Below are 15,720 nucleotides of genomic sequence, written 5' to 3' on the forward strand. Positions count from 1 at the left end.
ATATGAAAATAAAACCAGAATGCTGCATATATAAACTTTCACCGTTCATGTACCGAGATTCATGCATGACAAATCGAGCAGAAAAAAAATAGCCTCCAGATCAAAATATTCCCCGAGATTTGTTTTGCCGCCATGTCCGTTCCGGTAGAATTAATTAAGCAGCAGATCAATGCTACAATTGAGACGCTTCAATCCAGAAAACAAATCCTTGAGTCGCACAAGAAACAGTACACCAACCTCAGTTTCACGCTAGACAACCATGCCCAGTACACTAACCGCGAGCAGCCGTTACTCGATGTCCGCATCGGGCCCAAGGCCATTGTCACAGGCATCATGCCCGAACCCAAGAAGATCATGGTCATGCTCGGAGATGACTACTTCGTGGAGCGCACACCTAGCCAGGCAAAAACAATCTTAGGGAGACGCTTGGCGTATCTCGACTCCACGCTTGCGGAATTTGACAAGAAGGTCAAGGAGGCCATGGAGACACTCCGCAAGATTAAGGAGCTTGAAACCCACTCATTAGGCAAAGAGGTGCTCAACGGAGAAGCCCCAAGGGCTGAGATAAACGAAGAGGGCTTGCCGTTCATGGATATCAGGGAGGAGTTGGACGAAGACGGGAGCGTGATAGATAGTGTGTGTATTCCAACTGACAATGGTACCGAATCGGTCGCGCCACGTGAGGCACAAGCTGAAGTCACTGAACCTGAATTAGCTCGTTCTCTCCCTGTCATGAACATTATTGAGCAACTTGATGAAGACGGCGAGATTATCTCCGCCTCTGTGGAGCCGGAAAGTGTGTTGCAGACCATTCTCCAGACGCCTGCTGAGCTGCTTCAGGGCGACCAACTCACCCGGTTAAATCGCAACGATGAAGGTTTGCCGATTATGCGTATCGAGGAGGGGTTAGATAGCGATAAAGCACCCGCTCTACAAACTCCAGAGGTCGAGGTCAAAGGGCAAGAAGACCAAGAGCAGGTCAGAGAGTTGCTTGAGGATATGGGCATTGTTTCTGAAGTTGGAACCCCAGCCGAAAACAAGTCTGAAAGTATCCCGTCGGATCTTGGTAACGCACCTGCGACTGCGGGCGATATCATTACGCTTGAACTTATAGCAGATGATTTTGCCGAAGAAGACTATTCGGGTGCCGAATTTGATGACGAAGAGTGGGACTTTGAGTCTGAAGAAGACGACGACGATGATGGTCTCTACGGTTCGATTGTCCCTGCAGAAGGCAGAGCCCAAAGTATGTTTTGGGATCAGATCCGGGCGGTACGCGAGAAACAGAACCCCGACGCAAAGAAAGAGCCGACCGTTGTCCGAGACATTGCAGATATCAGGGCTGAGACCATTAGGGTGAACGTGAGTCAAATCCCAGAACATGACATTGTCGAGGAATTGTTCACCAGGGACTTACCCGAGGCTGAAACCCTTCCAAAGCCGAAGAAGAGTGTCTCATTTGCCACCAATCTCCAAGTTAAGGAAATTGAAAATGTCTCTGCTGAGTTGAAGCAGATCAACCACACCCATGTTTCCCGCTTCAAGCAAAATATCACTGGCAAGAAGTCTGTTAATGGTGTATTGGAAGACAAGACTGCCCCCTTAGTGGAGCTCCCCGCACTGGAAGAAGATGTGTTTGAGAACCCGATGTTGGAGAAGGTGGTTGAGAGGGCCATTGTTGAGACACCGGTGATTGACCCTACATTGGTTGAAGATAAGCCTGTTAGGCTTTCCAAATTCAAGCAATCCCGTAACGAGAATGGATCTACTTCCATGCGCACTCTCAGCCCCATGGACTTTATTGCTTCCCCAGTTGAAAATCATCGTCCCGAGACAGAAGTCGAGACGGCAGCTCCCAAAAAAGTTTCCAAGTTTAAACAATCACGTACCCTGGAGCCTTCTGCCCTGGACTTTGTTACTTCGTCTTTAATCGTCGAGAAAATTACGTTGAACGAGCCCGTAGAGGGTGAAGTCATCTCTTCTAAGGTTTCCCGTTTCATGCAATCGCGTCAGTCTAGTCTGGCAATGGCTAATGTTGCGGAGAGTCCCAATACGATGAGGGACGTCATTACTTCTCTGACTGTAAACATTCTCAATCCGATCGTCGATGCACATGAGGACCCTGCTCCTAAGCTTTCCCGTTTTGCACAAACTTCCAAGTCTAAAGGCTCACCTATCCCCATTATTTCAAACTCAAGAGTGACTCCAAAAGTGTTGCCTGCCATCCCAATATTGCATGGTGTGGAGGGTGAGGTGCAGCCTATCTCTAATCGGGCTGAACTCATCCAAAGCTCGATTGATTCAGTGGAAGACTCCAAGCTGGAAGAAATGAGCTCGCAGATGGTTATGGATGTTACCGAAAAAGTAGGCAATCTCAGTATAGATGTGCCCCAGACCGTGGGACCGGTTAGTACAGCAAAGGTTTCCAGGTTCAAATCTCTTAGGTCTGCTGAGCGCGGTGTCTTGTCGGTCGCAAATGCACCTATTAGCGCTGTGATGGATGCTGCTGAACCCCATGTTGAGATGCTAGAGAAGGCTCGTGACCACGATACCGTGGAGGTTATGGAAACCACGTTGGACTACCAAAGTCTCCAAGATGACATGGACACAATGGCCAAGGCGTATCTCTTAGGTATGTACGACGACGATATTGAGACCGAAGGGCCAATTGTGAATGAACTAGCGGATTTCGAGGTATTGAACAAGATGGTTGAGTCTTTGAACGAAAAACCACGTTCAGGTCAGAAGAGAAGTACGAAGGTTCCGCTCAACTATTCTTCCCGTGAATTCCAAACGGATGATAACATCTTACAACCGCAAGAGGATTATATCACGATGCTGGAAGAAGATGATGACAGGCCGGTAATGCTGGAAACTATCGTGGAAAACGTGTTTACCGATACAGATGGTGTTGTAGACCCAAGCGAGCATTTGTTAGACAACGATGATATGTTGCAGCAAGAGGTCACAATGGAATACCAAAGACTCAGACAGCGCATGATCCTTAACCAGAGCAACACCGGCTTCCGTAAGAGCGACAAGGAGATGGAGTTTGAGCCAGTTGATGAGAATGGAGACCCGATCAAGGTCAGTAGGTTCAGGGCTGCCAAGTTGGCCATGCATAAGTAGTGGCTTGCTTTTATCATGTACTAGGTTTATAAATACAAATAAGTTTAAGAGAGGTATAGTATAAATTAAACTCGGAGATTCGTATTAAAAAATAATGCTGTGCTAGGAAGAATTGGCGCTTTCGAAGCCCTAAACAACTAAAGATTCTGAAGATGCAAAGTTATCGTACCTTGGTGAAGACGGACCAACCAACTTGGAAAAGTGCAACGAGGTTTCTGATTTTAAAATTCTCACAACCTTCCTGGTAGGCCGGACGTTGCACTGAATCTTGTCTGCTTGCGACAGGAACTTTTGGTGGTAGTACAGACTTCTGATTCTTTCAAACTTTTCGGTTGGGGTTAGATCTGTGGTTGGTTTGCCATCGGTCAAAAGCGAAAGGTTGGAACCACGCTTTGCTTCCCTGGGCCGTGTAACAATGTGGAAATGGTTTGTCTCAGTCTGATAAACCCGAGCGCTGCTTGTGTCTGGTGTCCGCAAAAAGCTTCTATCCAACTCTATTGTGTCGATGGTATCGACCGTATCATCCATCAGATACTTGGGGTAAGTTTTTTCTGGAAATTGGTATGACTCCTTGCTAGGTATAGTAATCTGTAAGTTCTGGAGGCATGTCGTCTTCTGGTTCGTGCTAGGTGGTTTGCGCTGCGGTGTCACCTTAAAGGTAATCTCGTGGTTAAGCGCGTTGGTTTCACTCTCTTCAGACGAGTTCATCTGCCTGTGTTTATGCGTACAAAAAGGAGCTGGTGAGCCCGCGGAATATTTATCATACAACGAAACAGTTGAGGCCGACGAGATACTAGAACGGGATGAGAAGGTTTGGGAGTGACGAGAATCTTGGACAGAGCAGTAACTCTTCTGAGTAGACGGGCTAACCCGGACTACTTTGAAAGGAAAGGGGTATGTTTCTTTGGGGGATTGTGGGACTACGGGGCATGGATCTTCGTTATCCAGGAGCTCGGGTTCTGGAAGCTGGAGCAAGGGGGTATTCGTGTATGATCCATCAGAAGTCATTCTCACGGAAGTGGCAAGACCTGTGAGGGATGGAACTTGCGGAGAGCCATGTTGCACCCGTACCGTTGGCGCAGTATCGTGAGATGAGGTGAGTAGCGATGCATAGGGATGGGCCGAGCCTGACGGAAGTGGTACTGCAGAACTGACTGCTTTGCGTGTTGACGACATTTCAGAGCTGACTACTTTATGGGTTGACTGTTTATCTTTACTGGATGGGTGGTTTGTGGAGAGCACAGCCGTGCTTTTGGAAGTTAAATCTATCTGTTTACCGTCTGGCTTGCTTGTGTCATTCTTTTTCTTGCGAACTAAAAACCTGAATCCCATTGCGTAAAGATAAAACTTGACGAGCTTTGATGAAATGGTGGTTTCGGATAGCAGGATAATGCGATGGAGAGACTTAGGTTGATGGTACTGGTAGGAGAGTAGAATACAGGTAAGGTAAGGTGTCTGGGTATAAAATATCCTTGGCGAGAGAGCATCATCCTTATATAAATACACCTCTGAGGGCAGCCAACCCGGCACTGAGAACCTTACCTTAAACTCAGAGTAATACAACTGTCTCATCAAGCCATGCATTTAGCTCTGTCTTAATGGGGTAGTTTTTATATAGCCCAAAGCACATCTTTACTGCACCTCTATGATCAACAGGTGATACATATGCACTTCCAGATACAGATAATTAATCCCGGTGGCCAAGACAATAGCCAAGCTCTGGTCTACACCAATACGGGGAAGGCTCGACCCGCAGGTGTATCCGGGCGAAGTCACACATATTAATTGGGGTGGTTGGTCTATACCCCCGAGATGCATGTACTAAGAAAAATTATGCGCCTTCCCAGGCACCAGCCATGGTTTTTTTTTTTTTCGCGCAGCCCCGTAATTTGTACATGCTGTGGCGGGTGTGATAATTAGCATGCATTTGTCTGCCAATATGTCACGCCCTTTCCTATTCGGGATATGATTGAGGCTAGAGAGCGTGGCGACACCTGGATCGTCCCTTACTTTAGTATCGTGATCTTCGGTGGAGATCTGTCAATGCAGGCTCTAGGATACAAGCCACCTTCCGTTAGTCGTTGAGGCACCATAAAAAGTATAGTCTGATCCCGGTCGCCTCCAGGATCGATAAGACAAGCTAAGCAACTACTTTACTAAATCGGGATCCGTTGTCGAAAAGTCTTAAATCGCTCGAATTGATAAGGGTGCGTGTGGTCCTGTCAGCTTCTTTCAACCGTTTAGTTTTAGTAGATTTCCAACCTATTTAAACGTACAAGTGTGACTGACATATATACGAATCCACCGATAAATTTAAGACCCTAAATCCTCTCCAGAGTTGGGTTAACATTATCTCTGGTTATGCGCGATTAAACTGTACGATATTCACTAACTTTTATTAAAAGGTGTCTAGCCCTGCTAACGTTGCCAAGTCTGTTAAATTCTTCGGCCGGGTTCTCTTAGGTACATCTGGTCGTCCGGTTTGAGTAGTTTCAGCCGCATGTGTGGTTAAAGTATATTAAAGTCCGGTCTCTCTCCTCCGTGTACCGCTGTTCTGCATACTGAGTATATACACATCTATATAACATAACACCGTTTACCTGAGTCGATGTACGATACTGTCTATGTATGTTATATGCGCTGCGCGCCTCTTCAGTAGCTTCTGGTTTTTTTTTCCTGATCTGGCCTCAAGGCCCACTAGGGCTAAACGTTTAGCATAACTGAAGTTTCTAGGACCGAAGTAGTTTTATGAATTATGATCCAGCATTTATAACAATTCTAAAAGGTGCCTCCTAGGTGAGGAATCTAAAGGTTCTGTTGATCTCAACGTTGTCAACACCCTTACCCATTTCCGGTTCCCAGTCCATGATGCCGGTTTCGATCTTCTTGTTCAATCTTTGCAAATGAATCTTCAAAATCACACACAACACGATGGCGGCGATAATGAACCCACAGTTGCAGCAGAAGGCCACCAAGTACTGTGGAGCATCAGACGCTGGATACAAGTAGGCGTTCCAGATCGAAGTGGAATTGGAAAGACAGTTCATAAGCGCCAAGGAAACAGCTCTCTTCATCGGTGGTCTAGCTACACAGTTGGACATCCACGAAAGGATCACCGTGAAGGCACAGTATAAGGACGGAACCATGATACACATAGCAAAGTATCTGGCCGCGGTGTTCATCGTAGCAGCCGATATGATAAAGGAAGCTAAGGCCATGCAAAGAGGGGCCACAACGTGCCAGAATCTCTCACCGGTACGGTCAGCGTGTATAGCCCAAACAAAGGTAGCAATGACACAGATCAAGTATGGTGGGGCAGTAAGGCACAAGGTTTCAATTCTGCCAAACTTCAACGTAGCAACGACAGATGGAAAGAAGTTGGTAACGCCACAGGCAGCAACCAAGAAGGATAAGATGCCGGTAATCATCCAAACCTTAACATCCTTGACCGCCAACATGAACCCGGTCTTGAAAGACTGTTCTTCGGCACTGACCCAATCGTTGGTTCCGACCTCTCTGCACAACTTCCACATAACAATGTCCTTTTCTTGCTGCGACAAGAACTTAGTGTTCGAAGGCATATCTGGCAAGATCAAGAAAGCAAATGGAACAACAAAAACTGTGATCGCCCCTTCAATGATGAACAACCATCTCCAAGCAGACAAGCCCCTGGCACCATCCATACCGTTAATAATACCAGCACCGATCAAGCCAGCAAAGGCCCCGGAGATCAAGGACCCGGAATAGAGAATCGAGGTTCTCAAGGCCAACTCCTTTCTGGTGTACCAGCAAGACAAGAAGTACAAGGAACAACCAAAGAAACCGGCCTCCACCCAACCCAAAAGGAATCTAATGGCAATCAAGCCACCGTAAGACTGCACGGCACCAACACACGTGGAGATGACACCCCAGGAGATCATAATGCACGGAATGAAGATTCTTGGTCTCCCCACCTTGGTCAAGAACATGTTTGCCGGGATTTGCATGAGAATGTAACCCACAAATAAAATAGAGACCGTAGTTTGGTATTGAACCGAAGTCATGTTCAAGTCTTCCTCCAATCCGGCTAATCTCGCAGTAGCAATATTGTTTCTGTCCAAATAGTTCAAAATATAAATCAATACAAGCATCGGCAAGATTCTCAAGTCGATTCTTCTCCTCACTCTCTTTTCGAGAACCTCGATTTCCTCGTCAGATAAATGCTGCAAGGAAGCTGGGATACTGAGTGGGTTTTCGTTGTTTCCGGCAAAATTCCCACCGTCACTCTTGAGCGAATTTGCATCCAAAGAGTCATGGAGCGAGATGTGTGATTGGGTTGGGGCAATTTCCGTCTTGGTGTCGTAGGTAGGATCCACCATATTGTGTAGTATATAATGATCTAACTTGGACGCGATTGAAAATTAGTGGAAATATGTGCTTTATATAGTTTTTACCTGGTCCCCCCTTAAACCAAAGCTCCCAAGGAGAAATTCTCCCCGGGGCAATATCATTGTAACTATGCATAAAGGGACAAGTCCCCATAATGCCCGTGCACTGGATCTGTCAATCTTGTGCATGTTTCTCCACTGTATGCGGAGAAAAATTCCGGAGAAATTTACTAACAAACACGGAAGAAGACATGCAATGCAAGACTTGAGGAACTATGCCGTTCAGCTCGAGAGGCTTATTTGAGCCCGGGGTGCGGTCGTCACAGGTCATACTCCGAATATGATTCATGAAACGCGAGCTGTAGCTTTAGTGTTAGTTCGTGGAAGACCTGCTGAAACTTAAAGGAACTGTTTGGTTGCGATTCCCTCAGTCTAGTCCTATACTAGCAATTGCAAGTTTTGACATTTTAAGTTCAAAAGCGTGGAATCGGAAGTGATTTACACCTTTTCATAGATCTGGGTGTACGCGTCAGGTATCTCTTGTGCTTAGAAATCTTGGTCACGGTATCGGAAAACCTTGCTATACAAAGAATGTCTAAAGTTGCAAGCCGTGTAACTTCCCAGAAGTTATGCTTCCCCGTTATTTAGGACTGCTATCTCACACATTTACCCCTCGCCTGTGTTTCGGGGGTATTTAATTTTTCTGTTGTGCTGCCCAACACTCCTTGGCCTGAGAGGAAGGAATGCAAAACAACCGGGTGGAAAATAAATCCATGGCCGTAGTCCAGGGGGAAGCCGGGTCCACGCGCAGCTTTGGAGAGTGCCGACTGGAGTTATGCGTGCATACGCAAATCTTGTTGTAGGAGCTAAAGGTACGACTCTCCTATTCTTTCCTCGATTCGATTATTTAACTTTGTACTAAGTCTTTGTAGAGTTTAGTGGATATGTATCTCTAGTGGGTATGGTATCATTCGTGGGGTTCGGATAATCTTTTCATGTTGTATGGCTGAACTAGAGTAAATGCTTGTCCAGTTATACGGGTTCGTCATCGTATACCCGATATGCATGGAGTGCATACTGGCGTAGGTTGTAAAAGTGAACTGTGGGAATAGGTAAATTCTCCTCAGAAAAGTAGGGAGTAGTCTGGTTAGGCAAACTCAGCAGGGGTCTCCCGGAAGACGTGACCCGATAAAGGGTTCCTCGCTTGCCCATCCTCCCAAAAATGACAATTCCCATAGAAATCGTTTCCCATACCACTTGTGATTCAATGGCTCTTGAATAAATTTCTATTCGAATTATAAGTGTTGTGAGTAATAGCTGACACAAATTTGCCTGGTTCACTGTTCCTACAATAGGCAGTATTGGTGCCAGGGGAGAGAGCTCGAAGCCGGTCATGCTAAACGCACAATCCAGGACTTTTGTTCACCCGCGATTTTCCACCATGACAGTCATGTGCCAAGGATTTTCCATTTCATTGTCATGGGGCCTCATTCCGATAGTATGATATTTACAAGATCTCTTACAAACGGCATATCCCTCTGCAAAATAGTCAAAGATTTGCGGTCTGCTCTTTCTTTTTTCCGGGCACCACCCGTGTCCTGACGGACCATCCCCATCCGTTTGTCTTTAAATTTGGAACCGGCGAATAAATCTGTTGTAAGTCTGAAACTATCTATTTTGTAACTTTGACTAACAATTATCGGGAATTACCCAACCGGGTAGACTGGCCCGCTGTGCACATTCCCATATTTCTTCCGCAGGTTACAAGACTTTGGCACCCATGATGCGAGAAGGATCTGGAGTATGCCATATACTCCGTAGTTTTGGGTTGTGAAGCTGTAATTCAAATTTTCTCCATACATCATGCACTATTCGGAACACAGTATGTCTGAGCTTGACAAAAGGTCACCTTCTGGCTGTTTGAATGCCTATTTCCGAGCTCGGAATTGATCGCCGAATTGAATTCTGACTCGGAAGTTATTTGTTCCGTGGTGTGCTTATGCACGATTGCATGAAAAATGAACAAGTGCCGTGCAGCTTACAAAAAGAAATGCACTTGTAAACTATAACAGTCCGGTTTAGAGTTGCATATTTCACAAGGAATAAACGTGAAGTACGTGGCTTTAGAGTGTTGTGGTTCGGAATGAGATGTCTGGCTAGCAGAGCGACGCATTTATGGCGGCACCTGCATAACCTGGTATGGTCTTATAGCTAAAAGGAAGATAATGTTTCTACCCTACAAATCTATATCCTTGCTCTGCACGCGAAATGTATTGACGATATAAGGTCACAGATATTGGAAGTCTTTAATCAGACCTGGCCCTCTCCGTGATAAAGGATGGCTAGTGTGCGGGGAAAGCACGCTATCCTGGTTTTAGTTATCGATTGCGGGGTATCGTCAAACCACCAGGTAAGTGGGATCAGACGCGTATGTTATTAGACGCGTATCAGTTATTAGTTTAAATGACTTTACAGGGCTCTCGTCTAACCATAGTCCATAATTGGACAACTATCTCTAATCTGACTCGCTTCAAAGCTCGAGTTTCACATGCTTTCAGTCAGTAACGTATCACTGGCTTTGTGGATGGATAAGAACGGGCATATATTCGATTGTCACCCTTGCGGTCGGTAAAACCAACACATAAGGAGAATATTTGGGCACTATCTCCGGCCTGACCGCGTATTAGACCCGTAATTAGCCGGAGGGGATACAAGCTTCGGAAATCTACCTGCATATTCCGTATTCCATTCTGTTATGCCAGCTCAGGGGACGAAAAATGCGGTACTATCTCTCGCTGGCAAGGCCACTCCCTTCGCTGAAGGTTACCCCCCGGAAATTAGTAGAAAGAGAATCTTACATGGCTCCTGACAAAATACGAGTAGTAACCTAACAAAGTGATACATGGTTAACAGAGAATGGTGGATGGTTATTCACAATTGTTTTATTATACCAAGGCTTTATACCAGCACGTTTAAACCACAACTTTGCTCCAGCGTGATCTGTAGTTGAAGTTAAATATGCAATGCCAACATACATCGTCTCATTTTCAAAGACTAAATCGCTGGAGGAGCTCCACGGTGTGTGGGTTAGTGAACCCCTTGTAAGCCACCGCCTTTGTCTCCACACTCGCCTTGTGGAAGGACGGTTCGTTCATAGCAAAGTTTCCCAAGATCTCCATAGACACCGCTTTCTTCTCGAGACGCTTGATTTCCTGCCTGATCTCAGCCTGGCACTCCTGGAGCAACGTCTCGTCGTGGGGAAGACGTTTCAACACGCTGTCGGTATCGGTATAGTTGCGCAAGAGCTTGGCCGTTCCAAAACGCTGGAGGAAACGCAAAATGGCAATGTATTCTGTGTCATAGTAGAGTTGGAACGAATCACTCTGATAGGAGACATGGGTCTTATTGCAGATGGGAATGTCCATATTCTTAAGGAAGGTGCGACGGGGGAGCACCTTATCAAGAGCATAGAACTGGGTGGAGCGGGGTGATGAAGGTTTTTTATCTGATGGATTATTTTCATAGTTCAGGGATGGCATAGAAGGTTCCTCATCCGAGTCTAAACTGATTTCAATTTCATCGCCGTTTTTTTCAGCTAGACTCGAATTATTTTCATTGGATAATTTGGTTTCACTACAACCCATGTCCAGTATAACTTCATTGGTATCAAAATCCAATTGAATTTCATCTCTGTTGTTTATCCCACTCGCATCCGACCTCCTTCTCTTCTTTTCAATCCCATTTCCGCTTTCTCCATTGCTAATGTCTGTTTCATTTTTTTTCTCATTTTCCCCCAAAGAATGGTGATAAACAGCCTCATAATACACATGCAAATGGGCCGCGAACCAAAACTTCGGCCGCAACTCCTCCATCAACGCGCGCAAAGCCGGATTCCCGAGCTTCCCAGTCTCAATATCCTTCTTGAAATACGGTTTGGTTCTCAACAAAGCGCGCAAGTTCCCGAAATGCTCGATTCCTTGCGGCCAGTCGTGGCTGAGCATCACGTCTAGCACTGAGTTCCGCAACAAGAGCATCGCTAGAAAATCCGAGCGCCGGACATGGTACACAGAGCGAAGCTCCCTCGGTGAAAAGCGCTGTGAAATGTCCCGGTCCGCCATGAAATTGTGCTCATTGAAGATCCCCGAGATGCCCCCGATCCGCACACCCCTGTACCAGACCACGTTTGTGTAACCCATGTAGTAGATGTTGGGCGCGACCCAGCCCCCGTGCGGCAACTCCTTCAAGAATCGCGACGACTCGTGGTTCCCACCAATGAGAATCGTGGGTATCGGCGCCATCAACGTCCCGTCGTAGTACTGATAGAAGTCCCCCTCCTGCTTGTACTTGTCTGGAACCGCCATCGACGCGAGATCCGCACGGTTCCGGAGCGCCTGGAAATCACCGCAAATCACGAGGAGCTCCACACGCTGCGGCCGGCGCATCACCTCCGCGTAAATCTGTCCAAGCTCCCCATGGCAGCAACCATTGACGGCAATGTGGATAGATTCCTGGGGCATTTAGGTGGTTTATTTAGAAAAAGTGTGAGAAAGTTTGACGCAAATGCCGAAAAATGAGACCCTGTATATAGCGCGCGGTATCATGGTCCGATCTGTGAATTCAACTTTGCAGTCTTGGAGTATAATACATGTATTATAATTTGACAATCAAGTTTGATTGATATGTGTCAGACATGACACATAAATAATCTTCATTATTCTAGATGATAGGGAAAGAGAAGATAGTGGAAATTGAAAGTGATATAGAGATTAACGTTTATTCCTGATATATACATACAAACTGGTCATAAAGATAGCACTCAGTGCATTTCCGCATTGGCACGGCCCAGTTGTTAACCAAACCCAGCCCATTCAACAGAGAAACAAACCACATCCTGCTCCGTCGCATTGCTCTCCACAGTTTTTAAGTCTCCAGCCTCGCCCTTTGCCTTATTCTCTGCATTTTTGGTCCCCCCAATGACCCAACACTTTTTTACGCCAGTGGCCAAACGGCCGTTGGTGACAAGGCTCATCATGCCGATGTCGCTCTCGGCATAGTTTTGCACCGAATCGACAATAAGATGAGCATGGTAGCGCAACGGATCGCCCGGATATGCCACGAATTTACCTCCGAAGCGAAGCCCCGGCGCAAGGTAGTACCCTTGGTCACGGAGGTGCCTATAGATCTGATAGCTGCTCACCAAGTCGGTGCCACGATTGGCAAGAAGCTGTAAATAGAGGCTGTGTTGCATCTCTGGGGTGTTGAACGATTCCGCAAAACTCTGGTAGTTGTTGAAGTAGAACGCAGAGTTGTCCTGAATGATCTCGTCAAGGTCTTCGGTCTTAAACTCCCCGAGATACTCCGCCTCGAGCTGCTTGATCCGGTTGCAAAGCTCTGACTTTGATATTTTAAGCGTATTTAGCTCAACCACCTTGATTTTAAACTTCCTACTGGCCTCCTGCCTCTCCCGAGTCTTCTCGTCAGTCATCTCCTGTTTCGCTGCCTGGATAGCTAGGATGTCCTGTCTCAGAAGCGTGGCAGCGAGACAGTCGTAGAGCCTTCGCCCGGGAACCAAGTACGCATGCTTCTGTTCAAGCAACCACATCGCATCCTCCACCATAAGCTGTAAGGGGAGCCCAAGAAACACATTTTGCTGGGGGGCCGTCGGCAATGTACCTCCAAGCACCCCACACACACCCAATTCACGAAGCTGTTTAACGTGTGAAAGGTCAAAAACCAATGGTGTATTGTTCAATAGAGAAATTGGAACGCATTTCGCTGGCATTGGGGCTGTAGTGGTTGGGGATGTATGATGGAGATAGTCATAGGAACTATTTTTGATCTGCATGCTAAAAATTTGCGTGCGGGAACAAAGTCATGACGTGCATGAGTACATTCATGTATACACGGCAGTAACACTGAAAATAGCACAAATACATATATCTACGCAAGTACACAGGGGGGATAATTACAGAAAAGGCTGTTGAGAGCTGATCTATATACGAAGTCATATTAATCCTTGTTGCAATTATATTGATGTGCAGTACTGATCTCTTGTAATTTATTTTACAAGTTAGCCAGGAATACTGAAATGATTTTCAGGTATTTGGCCCCACCTAAGCATACTCCTATGTCTAATCTACAACTTTTACCTTTATAATTTATAAATATTACTAAATACAAGCTCACGCCTGGTATGCCTCTCTAGGTAATGTGGCCTTGGAGCTGTTGAAGTTAACAATACACGTCTGATAATCCCAGTTGCTGCCCTGGCACAACATCCCGCTGTACTCCAAGTTCAATCGCGTCTCAGCAATCACCTTCATCAACAAGTCGCGCTGCGCCGGCTGTAAGCTACTGAGAATTTCCGCGGGAATAACCACATTCGTGCCTGGAACGGCACCTTCGACAGGGGCCACCGGAATGCTTGCGACAGGGGCTGCAGTCTTATTCCACGCCTTCGAGCCCCCAAACGGCCGAAGCAACAACATATCGGACGCGATGATCATGGAGCCGTTGGGGCCGGGCACTACCACAAACGTGCGGTCAAACGACTTTTTGCTGAGTACAGCCTTCAGGGCGTTGTTGTTGTATCTTCTGCCCCCGCCTTGCGGAGGTTTGTAGGCCTTCGGATGGGCGGTTTCCTCGAAGCTACCGTGGAGTACAACGAATAAGCCGCCGAGCTGTGGGAACTGCCAGCTCTCCATGGCGTAATCCGCTGGACTCTCGAGAATCAGGTGCTTGGTGGCAGGGATAGTAGCAAATTGCTTCTGGATCTGCTCCTGGCCCTTGCACAACTTGGCCAATCGGGTTCTGCCATTCGAGAGCTTCGTCAAGTTGCGCGAGTTGACAAGATAGTGTGACCATGGCGACTCATTATAGTTGTATGCCGTGTCGTTAGCCATGTGGGGGTGACTGGAGTCCACCTGAAGCGAGAACTGCGACTCGGGAGTGTACAAACTGAGGAGTTGATCGCGCGACGTCGGATCGTCCCACAATTTGATATAATTGGCGATAAACCCGGAGGCCAACTCCTGAATGCTGGGGTTCTCAAAGAACATGGGACTGGTGGTGATGGGAAAGGTAAAGGTCTGCGTTAGCTTCGCCTCGTCACGTACAGTGACCCCGTTCAACACCACGAGGCGCGGAAAGCACTTGAGAATGTCAGGGATTGCTGTAACATCGTTTACAACAGCGTTATTTGTCAACACCAACTCACGGAGCGAGTTAAGTTTCTTTTTCCACGTCTCAAACACCCGTGGCTTGGAAAGCTTGTTGTCGGCCAACGAGAGGTTCACCAAGCCGGGGAACGTAGCCGGTAAGGAAGCAATGGTCGCCAAGTCCGTTAAGTTATTGTTCGCCAAATTAACCGTCTCCACGTCGAGATTCAGCTGCGACGCGAGCTTCATGATGGCCGAAAACATCTTGGAGAGATTCAGCAGAATGAGCCCGAACCGCACGAGCTCCGCGTCCTGTTGTATCAGTGAAAGGTCCAAGAGCTTCATCGCAGGATTGTACTTGCGCGCAATGAATTCCTTCAACACACCGATGGTGTTGGTAGTTGAGGTATTCGTGTTCACAGAGATCACCAAGCCCTGCCCGGAGAACTGAAGCCCGTTGTACTGCTTCAATGTATCGGCATCCTTCTGGAACTTGACGTACGCATCAACCGCGCCGGTCGCATGGTTTACCGTGGCGTCGAGAAGTGCAACCTTGCACGTGCGTGATATAAAGTTAACTAACCCGTTTAGCGTGCCGTTGTTCCAGTTGCGGATCTCCACCGCCACGCGGCTCTGATCCGCAAAGTTGTTGACTTTTTGCTGATGATTCATCTCGGTCTCGTTCGTACGGTTTCCTTGATTGCCGTAGCCGCCGCGGCCTCTTCCTCTGTAACTCATGGGGATGGTGCAATGGATGAGGAAGAGGAAGCAAAACGGTTCTTGTGTAGTTGCCAGAAAAATTTTGGTTTGCCACGCACGACTTCCCCGGAAAAGATGCAGGTGATTAAGACTCGAGCAATCAATTGTTTATTTAGCAATTGGAATTGTTGCCTTATATCGTCGGCTAAAAATGGCACATATAAATATAGGCCGGGAAAGTTAAGGTATTTGTGATATGGTGTGTAGATTCGGTAGAGGTGGCAAGCATAGCCGTTAATGGCCACTGGGGACGCTCGTCTGTACAGAGCCTATATCGCAACCTCATTTATGAAAATGTCGTAAATTTG

General features: G+C 46.9%; 7 protein-coding genes across 7 annotated transcripts; 1 reads left to right on the forward strand and 6 right to left on the reverse strand.

Annotated features, from left to right (window-relative positions):
• The first annotated feature begins 123 nt into the window (after positions 1–123).
• On the forward strand, positions 124–3,205 carry BABINDRAFT_159114 (uncharacterized protein). Its single transcript, XM_019127470.1, has one exon. It carries the CDS (start codon positions 133–135, stop codon positions 3,127–3,129), a length of 2,997 nt encoding a protein of 998 aa, XP_018987878.1. The 5' UTR covers positions 124–132; the 3' UTR covers positions 3,130–3,205.
• BABINDRAFT_159115 (uncharacterized protein) lies at positions 3,195–4,868 on the reverse strand. The gene has a single exon (XM_019127471.1). It carries the CDS (start codon positions 4,711–4,713, stop codon positions 3,259–3,261), a length of 1,455 nt encoding a protein of 484 aa, XP_018987879.1. The 5' UTR covers positions 4,714–4,868; the 3' UTR covers positions 3,195–3,258.
• Positions 4,869–5,624: 756 nt separating this feature from the next.
• BABINDRAFT_159116 (uncharacterized protein) lies at positions 5,625–7,591 on the reverse strand. Its single transcript, XM_019127472.1, has one exon. It carries the CDS (start codon positions 7,485–7,487, stop codon positions 5,922–5,924), a length of 1,566 nt encoding a protein of 521 aa, XP_018987880.1. The 5' UTR covers positions 7,488–7,591; the 3' UTR covers positions 5,625–5,921.
• Positions 7,592–8,389: 798 nt separating this feature from the next.
• On the reverse strand, positions 8,390–9,168 carry BABINDRAFT_159117 (uncharacterized protein). Its single transcript, XM_019127473.1, has one exon. It carries the CDS (start codon positions 8,889–8,891, stop codon positions 8,529–8,531), a length of 363 nt encoding a protein of 120 aa, XP_018987881.1. The 5' UTR covers positions 8,892–9,168; the 3' UTR covers positions 8,390–8,528.
• Positions 9,169–10,813: 1,645 nt separating this feature from the next.
• On the reverse strand, positions 10,814–11,998 carry DBR1 (RNA lariat debranching enzyme; the record flags this gene model as incomplete). The annotated part of the gene is made up of 2 exons (XM_019131445.1): positions 10,814–11,055; positions 11,131–11,998. Coding segments are annotated over 2 exons (1,110 nt in total), but the record flags the coding sequence as incomplete, so codon positions are not given.
• A 261-nt stretch (positions 11,999–12,259) lies between these two features.
• On the reverse strand, positions 12,260–13,289 carry BABINDRAFT_159119 (tRNA splicing endonuclease subunit). The gene has a single exon (XM_019127474.1). It carries the CDS (start codon positions 13,276–13,278, stop codon positions 12,346–12,348), a length of 933 nt encoding a protein of 310 aa, XP_018987883.1. The 5' UTR covers positions 13,279–13,289; the 3' UTR covers positions 12,260–12,345.
• A 351-nt stretch (positions 13,290–13,640) lies between these two features.
• MEX67 (Mex67p) lies at positions 13,641–15,573 on the reverse strand. The gene has a single exon (XM_019127475.1). It carries the CDS (start codon positions 15,389–15,391, stop codon positions 13,679–13,681), a length of 1,713 nt encoding a protein of 570 aa, XP_018987884.1. The 5' UTR covers positions 15,392–15,573; the 3' UTR covers positions 13,641–13,678.
• Positions 15,574–15,720: the final 147 nt, after the last annotated feature.

This window comes from Babjeviella inositovora (genome assembly GCF_001661335.1).
Source record: "Babjeviella inositovora NRRL Y-12698 unplaced genomic scaffold BABINscaffold_1, whole genome shotgun sequence".
NCBI lineage: Eukaryota > Fungi > Ascomycota > Pichiomycetes > Serinales > Babjeviella > Babjeviella inositovora.

Coding starts and splice junctions, on each gene's coding strand:
- BABINDRAFT_159114 (XM_019127470.1), top strand. CDS start 133: ATGTCCGTTCCGGTAGAATTAATTAAGCAGCAGATCAATGCTACAATT.
- BABINDRAFT_159116 (XM_019127472.1), bottom strand. CDS start 7,487: ATGGTGGATCCTACCTACGACACCAAGACGGAAATTGCCCCAACCCAA.
- BABINDRAFT_159117 (XM_019127473.1), bottom strand. CDS start 8,891: ATGACCGGCTTCGAGCTCTCTCCCCTGGCACCAATACTGCCTATTGTA.
- MEX67 (XM_019127475.1), bottom strand. CDS start 15,391: ATGAGTTACAGAGGAAGAGGCCGCGGCGGCTACGGCAATCAAGGAAAC.
- BABINDRAFT_159119 (XM_019127474.1), bottom strand. CDS start 13,278: ATGCCAGCGAAATGCGTTCCAATTTCTCTATTGAACAATACACCATTG.
- BABINDRAFT_159115 (XM_019127471.1), bottom strand. CDS start 4,713: ATGCATGGCTTGATGAGACAGTTGTATTACTCTGAGTTTAAGGTAAGG.